Here is a 14623-nt window from a genome sequence, read left to right on the forward strand (position 1 = left end):
TGCAGGTGCAAGCAGTTTATTAACATGATCTGGAGCAGGGGCAGTCCCGCCAACCCGAGGCCCAGGGGTGAGGCCCTGATGCAGGCAGCAGAGTGGGAGCTGGGGGCAGAGCTCAAGCAGGGAGAGAGAAGGAGTTATTCTGCTCTTTAGGAGTTACAGCCAGCAGGCGAGGGAGCGGGCGCCGGCCAGTGCTCACCCTGCCACACATGGAGCCTCCCCGGGCAGCCTTTGCATAGTGATCAGCCGACTGGCCTTGGCCTGACCAAGGGCCCAAGTTGGGGAGAGGCCCGGCCCTGCCCTTGGGCTTCAGGAAAGGGGAACGCATAAGGCATCGGTGGGCCCTAGGGACTGAGCTGAGGGACCCCTGGACCCATCTGAGGGCCCCGCCAAGGGGCGAGGCTGGCGAGGGGGCAGGGCAAGGGGGCAGGACAGGGCTACAGGGGCCGCCCCTGCAGCAGGCAGAGCCGGGGTCACGGTGGTCCTTGCGAGTCCACAGAGAAAGGACGTGAGACAGAGAACGAGGTTGGTAGAAAATCCACTCAGTTGGTGACAAAGAACACCGGATGTGCGGGTAGAAAGTGCCAAAGTCCTTTATGCACCGGCTCTGGGCCAAGTGCCTCTGCAGGAGGCAGGGACAGGTCTGGCTGCCCAGACAGGGGCCTGTGTGGCCAGCCATGCGGCCTCGGACGCCCGCGTCCAGCCAGGGCCAAGGCTCCAGGCCAGAGCCCCACCCAGCACCCGAGAAGCCCAGCCTGGACACTGGTCACTAAGTGAGGTACACAGGTTGATTCCCTGGATGGGCGGCCCCCCACCCTTGCCTGGTGGCCAGCCACCAGCCCCGCTGCCTAGTGGAGGGGCTCTGGGGGTGTAGGAGGGACCCAGCTAACAGGTCTGTGTTCTGGGGCAGTAAAGGCGGGTGCACAAGGTGACACAGGCCCTGAGGGCAGGGAGGGGCACAAAGTGACATGGGCCCTGGGGAGGGGGTCACAAGGTGACATGGGGCCTTGAGAGTGGTTTGTGACATGAGTGACCTAGGCCTCCCGAGGAAGGGGTCACCTGAAAACATGAGGTGAAGGGCACCATCCCCAGAGAAACATGGGGCTTGAAAAGACTCAGTGCTGGGGTCCCTCTCCTGGCCCTGGGGTCAGGGCAGCTCTGAGGAGGGTGGACAGGCAGCAGGGGCTCCAGGAGCACCCCACATCACGGCTCTCGGGAAATGGGCCCATGGTCATCTGGGCAGGGCCGTGGCGGCCAGGCAGGGCGAGCGGGGCCGGGCGGGGATCCCCAGCGGGGTCATGCAGGTGCCCGGCCCCTCCACCCTAGCTCTCCTCCAGGTGGAGGCTGATGAACTCCTGGATGCACCTGCGGTACTGGAGCTCTGTGGGGCTGCTGCCCGCCAGGGGGCCTGGCTGGCCTGGGGGCGCCTCGGCCTCACGCATCTCCTCAGTCATGCGCGCCAGACGGAGCCTGGGGGAGGGACAGAGTGAGGCGCCCCCGGCCCCCCCCACGACACACCACCTGACCCCCCAGGTGCCCCCTGCATGCCCCCAGTGGCGTGTCATCGTCTACCCCGCGGCCCCCTGGTGCCCCCACCCTCGCTCACAGCGTGACAATGTCGGCGTTCGCCTCCTGGACCGCAATGCTCAGCGGGTCCCGCTGCTCGTGGTCCAAGGCGTGCTGGTCGGCCCCACGCTTCAGGAACAGGCAGACCTGGCTGAGGGTGGAGGGAACGTGTCGGGGCAGGTGGGGGCACTGGTGAGAGGGAGACCCCGGTCTGCAGTGGAGGGGCGCCGTGACTCACCCAGTGTGGCCCAGCAGCGTGGCGTGGTGCAGGGGCGCCCGGCCCCGGCTGTCTCTTTGGTTCACGTCTGCTCCATTTTGCAGGAGGAATTCACAGACGATCAGGGAGCCCTGGGGAACAGGGGCAGTTCAGACTGAGCCTGAGAGATGGCCCCTCGCAGGGCCCCTCGGCGTCCCCAGCCAGCACGGAGCCCGGTCTCCAGGGGAGAACAAGGGGCCCTCGTGTGCGTGCCCCAAAAGAGCAGGCCCTGCAGATGCAGTGCCAAGTGCACCTGTGCCCTGCGCAGCCCCACGCCGCTCACCCCCAGCACGGCCTGCACCAATGGAGTCTTGCCCTCGTCCTCCGTGTCGGGCCAGTTGACCTCGGCCCCGTGGGCCAGCGCCGCGGCCAGTGTGGGGAGGTCGCGGGTGCGTGCTGCGCGGTGCGCCAGGAGTCCAGGGTGCAGCTCGCGCACATCCGCCAAGCCCCAGGCCTCGGCCTCGGCCTCCCCATCTGCCTCGCCGCTGGACTCCTCCGAGTCTGCGCGCTCTGCGGGAAGGGGGTTGGTCAGGGGCTGCGACCTGGGCCGGAGTGGGGGAGGTGGCAGAGCGGCTGCAGCGAGGTGGGGAGATGCACACCCACCCTCCTCAGTGACGCTGTCCACCACAGAGCTGGTGCTGAAGGCCAGGACGTCCGAACTGCCATCAGAGCTGCCCCCTAAGCCGCTGTCGCTGCTCAGACCTGTGGGGTCAGTGGGCAGAGGGGGTCCTGAGTGTCCTTGACTCCTCCCAGAGCCCTGGGGAAAGGCTGGACCCCCACCCATCCTCCAGGGATGCCCCGGGGCAGAAGCAGCCCCTACAAGGGGGCCCAGGGGGGCCCTGCTCAGGATGGGAGGAAGCAGGGGGAAAACCAAGTAACAGCTCAAAGGACCACAGTTGCCCCCCGGGAGCACTGTCCTGCATGGAGGTCCACTCTCTGGCCGGTCAGACCTAGCAGGATGGGCAATTTGCAGGCATTCAGCCCTGACTGTGGCCAGGGCATGCTGGAAAGTCACTGCGCAGCTGTGGGGTCTTCGCGGAGCCCTGGAGACACCGGCCCCAGGCAGCAGGAGCGAACTCTTGCCCAGCTCACCCAGCAGGCCTTGTAGAAGAGCCCCAGGCTTAGGGACAGTAAGGCAGCGCCCTCTGCTGCCCGCGGTCGCCCCTTTGTCAACCCCATCAGCCCTGCCAGTTCTTGGCCCTGGTCCACGCCTTCTGCCCACACTGCCCAGGAAGGCTCAGCATGTGCCCCAGGCTGATGAGTGGTGTGAACCGTCAACAGGCAGCCTTCGGAGGAGAGCCCTGACTTGCAGCGTCTGCCCCCCAACTCCAAGGGGGGTTGGGCAAGATGCCCACAACCGTCTCTCAGGAGCTGGCTCCAGCACACAGCTGTCCAGACCCCAGCACGCACAGGCACACACACGGGCCCCTCAGCACACACGTGCACACGCACATTCACATACCCATACTCATACAGCTGTGTGCACATTCACTCACACACATTTATAGCCACGTGCACGGTCACACACCCACACATGTACTCCTGTGTGCACTGCTGACGGTCGCTGTTGACGGTCACGGCCACGGTCTCCAAGTCAGCGGCCTGGTTACCCCAGCCCCTCAAGAAACTGTCCCAGCTTTAGCCCTGTTGGACCCCCAAATTCTCCCACCCCCAGACCAGCCTCCTGTGACACCACCTCTCTAGCCCAGTCCCTCCTGCAAGGAATGCCTGTCCTCCCATTCCCGGAGCAAGTGGCATGGCTGTCCACACTCGTCCACCCTCCAGGTGAGCCACGCCTGGCCCCTGCTCTGCCGCCCTGGCAGGCTGGGGAGTAGACAGAGGGGGCTGGGACCCTCATGGCACTCACTGCGTGGACCGGCCGCTGCAGCTGCTGTATCAAAGTAGGAGAAGAGGGAGTCCAGCTCATCCGGGCAGAAGAGGGAATCCCTGCGGAACTTGCGCTCCACAGCGCCTGCTGCAGGGGGACAGGGGCCCCAAATCATGCTGGGTGTTGAGCAGCGCTCGGAGGTGCCCCTGTGAGCCCCTGCCTCCCTCCCTGTCCTACCCTCCTTGACCTCCCTGGGGCCCAGGGTTTGGTGGCTCATCCCCACCGCTGGAGCCCTCTGCCCACCCCTGCCCAGGTATGTGGCTGAGGGTGCAGCCTGCAGGCAGCCCTCCCACCTGAGGACAGAGTAGCCACGGAGGGCAGGATGGGCTCCAGCCGGACCTTGCGGCGGGCAGTGGGGGCGCGGGGGGAGCTGTGGTGGCGCTGGCACTTCTGTGCGCGCCAGCGCCGCGGGGCCTCCCGGGCCGGTGCTGAGGGCAGCTTCCGCAGAAACTTCTTTTCCACATATTTGTCCTTGATCCAGGCCTCCTTGTCCTGCCTGGAGCAGGGGCGGACGTGAGGCTGCACTCACAGGCTGGGGCTCCCCAGGCCCTATCCAGGCTGCCCCCCACCTCACCTGGGGCTGCTGGCCGTGGGCTTCCTGCTGCCCAGCCCCTCGCACTGGGCCTCATAGATGTGGTTCACGGCGCTGTTTCCAAGCTCACACATCAGCTAGCAGGGGACGGGGCATGCGGGCATTAGTCCAGCTCACAAACCCCCCAGCTTGCAGACCCGGCTCCTACCCCCACTTCCCCCCAGCAGCCCGATGGCCTGCGACGGCCCCCCACGCACCTTCAGCAGCTCTGGCTCCCACGAATCCAGAGTCAGGGACCGCACCTTGGAGCAGTGGACACCCAGGCTCCTGGACGGCAGGGGGCAGGGGTGAGTCAGGGCAGGCGTCAGGTGCGGACTCACCCCCGTGCCCCGTTTGCCCGCCTGGTGGGCCACCTGTGGATGCCTGAGCACTCGATGCAGAGCAGCACCCCCAGGTTGATGCTGGCCCAGCGGGGGTCCAGCTGACCGCAGTCGCTGCACTGGCTGTTGCCAGCCACGCTCTGCACGCGCTGCAGCACGCTCTCGCCCTTGACGCTGCGCTCCCGAGAGTCTGTGGCTGAGTCGATGCTGCTTGTGGACGGGGATGCCGTGCGGTCCAGCCTCTGGGGATGGTGTGAGGGGCCACTCAGCCCGACAGGAGCTCCAGCCTCAGTTTCCCCGGGGACCCCTCTTCCTCCCCAGCCAGAGATGCCAGCACAGGCTAGGGCCCCGAAGCACACGCTGCACACGCATGTGTGTGTGCACACACACGCACACACACACATGCACACATGCATGCTTGCACTGCACGCACACGCTCGCATGCAGCCTGCAGGGGCTGTCTCCCTGTGGCACATAGGTGTGTGCACGCATGTGGAGGGTGCTGGGAGGGCCACACCTCGCTGTAGCAGCTGTCTGGGCTCTCCCGGTAGGCAGAGGCGATGCTGGCCTGCACGGCGTGAACCCAGGCCTGCCGTAGCTTCTCGGAGTCGGCCTGCAGCATGCAGCTCCTGGGGGAAGGGGCCGTCAGGCTGGGCGGCAGGGCCCCTCCCCACCCCTCCCCAGGCTGGTCCTCCTCACTTGGTGGGTGACACGACCTCAAAGCAGAACCTCCGCTCAATGTCCTCACACGGCTTCACTGAGCACAGGCGGAGGTCATCCACCACCACGGTCAGCACGTCCTGCGGGCGGGACACCACGGCCCTTGTGGTCAGCACCCAGCCCTGACTGCCCGTTTATTGCATTGCCTTAGAGACACAGACCATCTGAGACCCAAGGGGTCTCTGTCCCCTGACCACTCAGGCTTTGGTGCCCATCAGCATCCTCTGCTCCACGGACCAGCCCGCCCCAGGGTTCCAGTGGGCACAGGTCCAGCAGCCTTCAGCGCACCTTGAGTTTCTTCTGGTAGACCAGCTGGCTGTTCTGGATGGAGAACCAGCGCCTGGGCAGGTGGATGGGCCAGGAGGGGTCAGGCAGAGCCAGCTCCCACGGCCGCCCTGCAGCCCCCAGAGGAAGGCCCCTCCCTCACCGGTTCCACGTCTTGAAGGCGTTGCTGGCCCTCTTGAAGAGGTACCCCTCCATCACCACGCCGCTGGGCGCGTCCACGTCAAACTCTGCTTTAGGCTCATCATAGGAGAAGTCCTGGGAGCGGTTGGAGCCCGGTCCCAGTGAGCGCCCACCCCTGGCTGTGAGGACATTGCCGCCCTCCCAGGGCCCCCAAGCCAAGGCTGAGGTGGGGCACTGCTCTTCATAGCCACTTCCTGACCCCAGCAAGGCACCTGCCCCAAAACCCCCACAGGAGCAGATGCCTCACATCACAGCTGGGGCCCCGAGAGCTCCAGCCCACCCCAGCCTTGTAGGGAGAGCAGGCTCTGGGATCAGGAAGGAAACTGCCTCCCCCTGTCCTGAGTCCCCATTCATGTCGCCAGCTGGGCCTGCTCCGCGGCCTGACAGAGCTCCATTCACGCGGGCTGGGGAGACACTGAGTGTTGTCCTGTGTGTCAGGCGGCAGGAGAGGAGGCCCAGCCACCTGCTCCCCTGGCTGAGCGGGGGCAGGAAGGGACAGCTGCTGCCACTTCCACGGGGGACGCAGTCCCAGCTCAGCTCAGGTCCTGCTGGTGCCAGCCACCGCTTACAGGGAAGCGCGCACAGGTGCCAGGGGAGCTCTGAGGCTGGTGGGAGGTGTCCTTGGTGCTGAAGCTCCGTGGGGCGGGAGAGGGCAGAGGCCCCGCCGCCTGGTTCTCCCCCTCCCCACACCCTTCCCCCAGGGTGGACGCCTCCTCACCTGCAGCAGCGTCTGAGGGGCCGAGCAGGGGCGGGTGGGAGGAGGGAGAGACAGCCAGTGAGCGACGGCCCCCCGCCCCACCCCCAGGCTCCCTGTGGTCCTGCGGAGGCAACTGTCTGGCGGGCAAGCAATGGGGCTCCAGTAGGAGGCCAGTGACTGAGGCCCTGCAGGCCACCAGTGGCCTTGAAGGAAGGAGACCCTGGGTCGCAGCTGCAGCCCCAGCATCTGTCCGCCGAGGGGTTGGCCCCTCTGCCCACCCAGCCCTGGCCTCTAAGTGACCACAGGGCCGCTCCCCGACTCCATCACGTGGAGGCCCCTAACGTGTTCTGAAGAGAAGCAGTGTCAGCCCTGCAGAGGGGGCCGGCCTAGAGGAAGGGGCAGAGCATGTGTGTGAGCAGGTGGGCCTCCCGGGTCAGCTGCACGGAGAGAGGGTGAGGGGTGGCGGCCTTTTGGGGTCTCCCTCCACACAGGGAGGTCAGGGGCTGCAGGGCCTCACCCGCTGCTGGATGGCAGCGTGCTTGCGTTCCATCTCGCGCTTCTCCACCGCCGAGTCGATCACCAGCTGGTCCAGCTGTGGGGGCGGGGCGTCATGGAGGGAGGTGACCCCCGCCCCCTGACCCAGCCCTAGCCCTCCCACAGGCGCACCTCGGCGGCCAGCCTCTTCATGTAGGGGTCCAGCTGGTGCAGCAGGCTGTAGCCCTGCTGGAAGAAGCTGTGCTGGGCGAGCATGAAGGTCAGCATCTGTGGGGCAGGAGCCCGCCCTCAGCAGCAGCGGCCGCACGCACACCTCACTCAGCACCCGCTGCACACGCCTGGACTCAAGGGCAAGCCCCTGGCCCGGCCCTCACCAAGCACTCACAGAATCCAGGATCTCAAACTTCTTCTTGGCTTGGAGGACGTTGATCTGCCAGGGGAGTGAACAGGCGAAGGGTGTCAGGGCCGAGGCAGCCCATGCCTATACCTTGTCACAGCCTCCACTCAGGCTGCTTGTAGTACCCTAAGACTCCCAGCTCATCTTCACCTCCCTGAACTTGTGCCAGCCCCACCCTCCCATGGTCCTGGAGTACTTCCCCATGTCAAGACATAAGGTCCCTCCCCTGGGCAAAGCCAAGAATTCTCATCCCTGCTCCAACTCCCTCCAAGCCCTCCCTCAGCAAGGTCTTTGAGGCCTCTGCCCCCTGCAGCCCACAGCCCCAGGCTTGTCCCAGCCCATCTCTGCCTCCGGGCCTTTGCCTGGGCACCTCCCCCACATCCCTTCCCAAGATCTGGCATCTCAGATTTTCTAGAGCCAGAGGGGCCCTCCAGACGTGGGCTCCACCTGTCTGCAGGAACACAGGAACAGCTCCCACCCCACTCCAGGACCCAACCACTCCAAGCCCAGTGGCTGACCTGCAGCACATAGTCTAATGCCAGGTGGCGGAAGCACTTCCGGGTGAGGCTCAGGGCACCCGTGGCCTCCTCCACCTCATGGGGCCGGTGCCGTGGGGCCTGGGCGTTCCTCACCAGGGACAGCTCCATGTCCTCTCGCACTTTGTCAAACTGCTTCTTGGTCTCCTTGAACTTCCGCACGTCCCTGGGGCCGGTGGGTGTCAGGTCAGGGTTTGAGAAAGGGCTCACACGGGGTTTCCCACCTTCATAAAATGCCCTCCCTCTGCGACCAGCCACTCTCTGTGCTCCTGGGCAGGGCCTCCCCATCCTGGCCCCCTCCCCCACGTCCTGCAACCATCACCCCCCCACCCCCTCCTCCTCCCCTCCAGCCAGGCCCTTTCCCTGATTCAAGGCCTCCCTTTACCCTTCACCACCTCACTCCCAGGGTCAGTCCAGCCCAGAGTGACCTCCAGCCTCACCCCAGACTCCAGACTCATGTACCCAACTCAACTTGACATCTCCACTTGGGGGTCCCTAGGCACCCCAAATGCACACACAGGCGCCCAGCTCAGACCCCTGTGCAGCCCCACCTCCTCCCACCACGACCCTGACTCCCTCCATGGTCCTGCCCTCATGCCTGGCCTGAGGCCCTCCTGGCTGTCCTCTGCTCCCTGACCCCTGCCCTGCCCTCCAGGCACGCTGTGTTTGCTCAGCCCCAGCCCTGTCCCACCTCCAAACCTTCGCTCCTGCTGAGTCCCCCCTCCCCAAGTCTTGAGGCCTCAGCCCCAGGACCCCTCCAGATCAAGCACAGCTGCGTCTGCTCCCTACTCCCGCACAGGTGTCACTGCTGACCCCTCCCAGGGCCAGGAGAGCCCAGGCCTCCCTCGGGGGTCTGAGGGTTGCGGGGCCACTCACTCTTTGATGAAATTGTGGAGTTGCTGCCGCACAGACCTCTGGGCCTGGTCAAACAGGATCTGGGGGCCAAGGGAGGGTGGGGTGTTGGGTTCCAGACCCTATCCCCCAGGTGAGAACCAGGGAAAGCCCTGCCCACCCTGCCTGGGCCCCAGCTGGTCCCTCGAGCAGAACCAGTCTCGCAGGGTCTAGGGGAGTGGGTGCCGCCCCCAGGCCTGGGTTGGTGCCCAGAGGCAACAGCTGTGACCACCTGCCCACCTCCCCCACGTGGCTCTTGGACTAGAGGCCCAGGTGTCCCAGATGGTCCCTCCTATTGCTGCACCCAACATCGGCCTGAACGGCCTCCATCGCCTCCTGGCCCTGGGAGGTCACCTCGAGGATGACCAGCCCCGCAGTGGAAGGATGGGTCAGAGCCTGGCTCTCGAGGGATCTGGCCTGGGAGAGGGTACAGTGGTTGTCAGGAGCTGGAGGGGCCCCCCAACAGCACTGACTGGACCCAGAATCAGATCCTCCTTCATGCGGGTAGGGCTGGGCCCTAACCGAGAGCAGAAAGACAGACAGACAGGGCAGGACGAGCTGTCCTGAGCGGGTTTATTTCTGAACTTATTTCTGAACAAGGAGCGGGGCCCCTTGTTTAGTCTGGGGCTCTGGTTCCAGGCCACTGGCCAACGTGTGCCTCAGGCCCTGTTCTGCGTGTCCACGCTGGGGGCCCCCGAAGGGCTCAAGGTGACCCAGACCCAACCCGGGTAGCAGTGAGGTCAGGAGTCATCCAGGGGCTATGCGGTCAGGCTGGAAGATGCTTCTGCCACCTGGCTGAAGACCCCTGCCTAGTTGGGGGGCACTGATGAACCTCTAAGGCCTCCCCCACCTCGAGACCCCACTGCCTGCAGCCCTGGGCTGTGTTGCCACCTCCCTCCACCCCCAGGATCCAAGCACCTCCCCACTGTCTGGCCCTCACCTGGGACATCGCAGAGCACCTTACTGACGGCCCCCCACTCCCACTAAGACCACGGAGCAGAGACATGGCCTCCTCCCACAGCCATCCGCCAGCTCAGCTCCCTCTGAGCCAGCCCAGTGAGAGCATTCCAGGCTGGGCAGGGCCTGTGGGGAGCCGGTGGGGGGGCTGCCTGAGACAGGCTGACAGCGATGAGGAAGCCGGATGGACGTGCCCTTGGACAGGCCCCCATCCAGCCAGGGCTTACCATGTGGTAGTTGACCATCTCCTGCAGGCTGTCTCCAAACCTCTGCAGACACTCCTGGGGGAGGTGGGCAGATCCCTCACTCAGATAGGGCAGCCATGACCCGGAGCGCCCAGCACCTCCCCACCCACAGGCCACAGAGCCACCCCTGCAGCCCAGTGCAGACGCCCACCGGCTCCCAGGGCCTGGGCACCCTTGAGGGGCTGCCTGCCCATGCTGCCCCTGACTAGAGGTCAGAGATCAGCTGCCCCTCACCGAGATGGCGGTGTCGCCCTGGCACTGCTGGGACAGGTCGCGGACGCCACTCACGAAGAGCCTGTTGGTTGCAACGTAGGCCTTGCCAGCCTCAATCATGCCGCTGCACAGCTTGACCAGCTACGGACGGGACAGAGGGAATAACACGTGTGTCTCCTGCGAGCACCAACACTTACCACACAGAGGCCAGACCACAGAGACGGAGACCCACCAGGGCGGCCAGAATTCAGCTCAGAGCCCGTCAGTGCCCAGAACACAGCTGCCCCTGAGCAGCCCAGGGCCGGAGAAGGGCTGCCACGGCCCGCCCGCACCTGCCTGATGCTGGAGGACAGCGTGGTGCCGCCCAGGCCTCGGCTCCAGAGCAGGGGGTTGGAGCAGGACAGGGAAGCCCCGAGCAGGGAACCCAGGGCTGGGGTGGGCGTGTGGTCCCAGCCAATGGTCAGCAGGAGCAGCCCGTGAGGGGGCTCAGGGATGCTGCCCCTCCTTCCTTCCTCTGGCTTTGAAGCCTCTTCCCTCCTCCCCTGCCCTGCTTCCACCCTCGGACCCCAACCGAGTCACTCAGAGGCACAGCCCCCCCGCCCCCAGCAGCAGCCCTCACCCCAAAGACAGCTGAGGGGACTCTCCAAGGCCCACCCTCGTTAACTTGAGGAGACCCAGGGCAGACATGTGTGCGTGTGGCACGTGCACCCCGAGACAGGTGGAACAGGCTACAGCTGGGGTGAACGAGAGACAGACTCACGTCCTGTGCACAACACACGCAGGCTGCAAACCCACGTAGAATACACGCATGCTCACGTGCACACACACGGGTGACTGCATGAATTGAGCACAAATCAGGAGGCAGAGCAGGACCCTCTGTGCACACCCAGTCCCTTTCTCTCACCTTGTCCAGCTTGGCCTCGATCTCAACTACATCCGTTTCCACCTCGTCGATAGTTGCCCTGCAATAAGAGTGAAGATGACTAAAGATCAGTTGGGTCAGGCTGGGGCTTCATCTCCCCAGGCATCTCCCCGAAGGGGTCCGCAGTGGGAGGGGGCTGCTTGGACGATGGCTACTTGCTCCTGTTGGCCCACCTGCCATCCACGCCCCTCAGACAGGCCAGGAGATGGAGGCTGGGAGAGGCAGATGCTGCCCTGGGAGGAGGGGCAGGACTGGGACCCAGGTCCAGCTGACTCCAGAGCCGCCCAGGCCCACCACCACCCCAAGCAGGAAGAGGCCCAGTTGGGTGTGATGCCCCCATCTGGGGTCTGGCTACTGTGTCCCGGGGGAGAGAAGGTCAGACAAGCCCCTGAGGACAGAGGGAGGGGCCGGAGCCCCAGTGGAGGTGCACATGCAGGGCCGGGGACAAGCCTTGCTGGCCACCCCCTTGGCCCGGCCCCCACCCCTCTCCAGGACTCAGAGTTGACCCCAGACCCCATCTGGACCCCAACCCTTGACCCTTCTGCTCCTGCTGCAGCCCACCCCAGCCTCGGCCCAGGGGACCCTAGAGCAGACCTGTCTCAGCCGGAACCCATGAGATCCCCACAGCTGCGGAGGGGTGACACCTGACTGCCCCCACCTCAAAACACCAAACAGCACAGTCTGCCTGGAAGGAGGGGTGTGTCAGCCTCAGAGGAGCCTACTCCCACCTGGGCAGCCTGACAACGGGGTTGCCTCTGGGACAGAAGAGTTAATGCATGACATCACCAGAGAAGCCACTGGCCGGAGAATCCCCGGAAGGCGAGAGGCAGATGGATCAGGCACGTGACCACCCCGCACTCCCCCCCGACCATGCTCCGGGAATAGGAAATAGGGAAACAGGGCCAGGATCCCAGCGCCCCCCGCAACGCACTCAACTGGCTGGGAGCTGGGCCCATCTGGCCTCCTGGGGACGAGGGATGACGGGGATGGGGCTCAGGCCAGGCAAGGGCAGGCCGCAGGGACAGGTCTTGGGCAGGGTCGGCGACGGGAGGCCTCCCAGTTCTAGTGGCCCCTTGCTGTCCCCGTGGCTGGCAGTGGAGGGGTGTGTTCCAGGGTTTCCCAGGCCTGGGGAGAGGGACCTGGTCCCTCACGTGGGGTGTAACTCAATGTGCCCTCAATTAGGAGCTGTGGGGAGAGCCCCAGGTGGAAGGTTCCCACTGTCCTCCCTGGCAGGACATGAGCCCCTCTTTGAGCAGCCCTGAAGGGGACTCTGAATCCCCAAGCACAGAGGAGTGGAGGGGACATCTGCCCAGGCCCCAGAAGGATGCCCTGCAGCCCACCCAGGACTGTCCTTCAGCTGCCCAGCCCAAACCGCGTGGAGGAGTGGCCTGAAGTGTAGCCAACTGCGGGAGGCTCGGACCCCAGTGCGCCTGACCACCGCTGTAGCCTCTCCTCTCCCACTCCGAGGGTCCCAAGGCAGGGAAGGACCACCCACCCAGGAGACGATGCTGCAGAGGGAGACACGGTCCCCGGTCCCCGGAGCCCCAGCCACTCCAACAGCCCTGCAGGAGAGACGCCGTCCTTGGAGGGGGGCGGGGGGCGCTGCTCCCTGAAAACCAGCAAGGAGGTGCTGCACCGGATGCTGACAGATGTACTCAAGGAGGCAAAGTGAGTGCTCAGCAGAGAGCCAGCCCCCTGTCCTGGGGGCCCCACGCCACTCAGCTCTGCCCTCCACCTCCTCTTCTGCCCTCCCTCCAGGATTTCCTCAGCAGTTTGGAGAGTGGGGAGAAGAGAGGTTGGCTCCCCTACCCAAGCTGTGACTCAGCGCCTGAAGCCCCACCCAGGGGAGGGGGCAAAAGAACAAGGGGCGGGCAGCTACAGGCCTGTCTGGGAGAGTCTGGAACCCCCCAGCCACATGCATCCCGGAGCTCTGGGGCTCTCCCCAGGCCAAGAGCATAAAGGCAGAGTCCCCCTTCTCAAGGCTGGGGCCACCTGGCCTAACATCACTGACCACATCCTCCAGCCTGGCCCCACGGGGGCCGGCCCCAGGCTGGCTGCCAGGAAGTCCAGGTTACATCCTCAGCAGCACCTGAGGGTGAGGGGATGGGGAACCTCAGGACAGCCTCAAACCCCTTAAATCTGAGCCCAACCCCAAAACCCACCCAGTGCAGCTTCTGTGGCCCAGGGTCTGGGTGAATCTCTTCAGCCTCCACCCCAGGCCCGGCTGGCACTTTCCCGGGCAGCCCCTCCCTGCTGGAAGAAGCATGGCAAAGCCCAGGCAGCCGCCACCCCCATTGCGGGTGCCACAGGCGGAGCAGGCTGGTGTGGGAGGAAAAGTCCAGAGGGGAACCGGGTGCTGGCGCTGCCAATCTGACAGGGCAAGGGGGGCCTGGACCCCTCCACGCAGGAGGAGGAGGAGCATGAGACTTCTGAGTGAGGGTCCAGGGCGAGGATAGGGTGGCTCAGCCAGAACCAAGCCCCCAGCTGGGGCCCTGGAGGACAGTGGGCAGTGCTGGGGCCAGGATCGTGGGTGTCTGAGTTGCTCACACCCCCTCCCTCAATCAGTGAGCAGCAGAAGATGGGAGAACAAAGAGGACCGCCCCCAGCCCCTCTGCTCAAGGCCTGGGGCCACTCTCTTGACCTCGCACCCCCAGCTGCCCCAGGCCTTTGTTGCTGACTCCCTTGTGAGGCAGTTGTGTAAGGGGCTGGCCCTAGGGATTCAGAGGTGGGAGCAGTGATGCTAAGGCCCACAGGAGCACCCACACATGGGTCCTCTTGCCGGCATGCCCCCAGAGACCCAGCACACACGCGCGCGCACACGACCACAGAGGCACTGTAGACATGCTCATGTGCAATCAAGCGTACTTGCATGCAGTGGCACAGCACACACGCAGACGTGTGTACTCATGGATACTGTGCACACATGCCTAGATGTGTACCAGGGCTGGGATGCACAAGAACAAACTAATAAGTGTGTTTAGTGCCGAAACTCATACGTTCACAATGAACACACAGTACGTACACAATGTACACACAGTCCGTGTACGTATCCACAGCGAGAGGCGACGCGTGCACACGCTTGCAGGCACCCATCACTAGTCTACAGGCAGGCACCAAGCACCCCAGCGCAGGGGTGCAGCTCACCCACACATTCACACAGGGTCTGGCATCTCAAGCAAGGGTGCAGAGGGGCAGAGCTCACACGTGTGCACCTGGCACACAGGAGGTGCTCTGTGAGGGGAGATGCACATGCATGGAAACATAGTGGACATGGATAAGCACTCCGGCACTCCCAGGAAGGTCAGAACACAAGCCCAGAGCTGAGCTCCCACCGGTCTGCTCAGCCCAGCCCCCACCCCTCCCAGCCCCCAGGTCGCCCCTGCCAGGCAGCCGGCCCCAGGCCCTAAACGTGGCTGCCGCTGCCTGTTCCCCCAGCACTGCTCTGGGCACACGGACCAAGGCAGAT

The 14623-nt window shown here is 65.0% G+C and overlaps 1 protein-coding gene across 13 annotated transcripts in view; it reads right to left on the bottom strand.

Annotated features, from left to right (window-relative positions):
- ACAP3 (ArfGAP with coiled-coil, ankyrin repeat and PH domains 3) overlaps positions 1–14623 on the bottom strand; it is a 16133-nt gene continuing 1510 nt past the window's right edge. For 2 of the 13 annotated variants that reach the window (XM_058552608.1, XM_058552602.1), the window contains exons 2-23: positions 11140–11197; positions 10257–10376; positions 10005–10058; positions 8806–8864; positions 7912–8095; positions 7382–7426; positions 7168–7263; positions 7019–7093; positions 5767–5879; positions 5628–5679; positions 5319–5419; positions 5053–5248; positions 4653–4861; positions 4497–4566; positions 4282–4376; positions 4001–4203; positions 3687–3794; positions 2423–2521; positions 2073–2329; positions 1802–1911; positions 1604–1714; positions 1–1467 (exon numbers count right to left, since the gene is read on the bottom strand). In XM_058552608.1, the coding sequence (XP_058408591.1) occupies positions 1320–1467; positions 1604–1714; positions 1802–1911; positions 2073–2329; positions 2423–2521; positions 3687–3794; positions 4001–4203; positions 4282–4376; positions 4497–4566; positions 4653–4861; positions 5053–5248; positions 5319–5419; positions 5628–5679; positions 5767–5879; positions 7019–7093; positions 7168–7263; positions 7382–7426; positions 7912–8095; positions 8806–8864; positions 10005–10058; positions 10257–10355 (2484 nt within the window). In that variant the 5' untranslated portion in view covers positions 10356–10376; positions 11140–11197 and the 3' untranslated portion in view covers positions 1–1319. Of the gene's footprint in view, positions 1468–1603; positions 1715–1801; positions 1912–2072; positions 2330–2422; positions 2522–3686; positions 3795–4000; positions 4204–4281; positions 4377–4496; positions 4567–4652; positions 4862–5052; positions 5249–5318; positions 5420–5627; positions 5680–5766; positions 5880–6522; positions 6994–7018; positions 7094–7167; positions 7264–7370; positions 7431–7911; positions 8096–8805; positions 8865–10004; positions 10059–10256; positions 10377–11139; positions 11198–11330; positions 11624–12652; positions 14474–14623 lie in introns of those variants that run through there. The other 11 variants (XM_058552601.1, XM_058552606.1, XM_058552604.1 and 8 more) reach the window with 11 other exon arrangements.

The sequence above is a fragment of the Diceros bicornis genome, chromosome 13 (assembly GCF_020826845.1).
Source record: "Diceros bicornis minor isolate mBicDic1 chromosome 13, mDicBic1.mat.cur, whole genome shotgun sequence".
Classification (NCBI taxonomy): domain Eukaryota; kingdom Metazoa; phylum Chordata; class Mammalia; order Perissodactyla; family Rhinocerotidae; genus Diceros; species Diceros bicornis.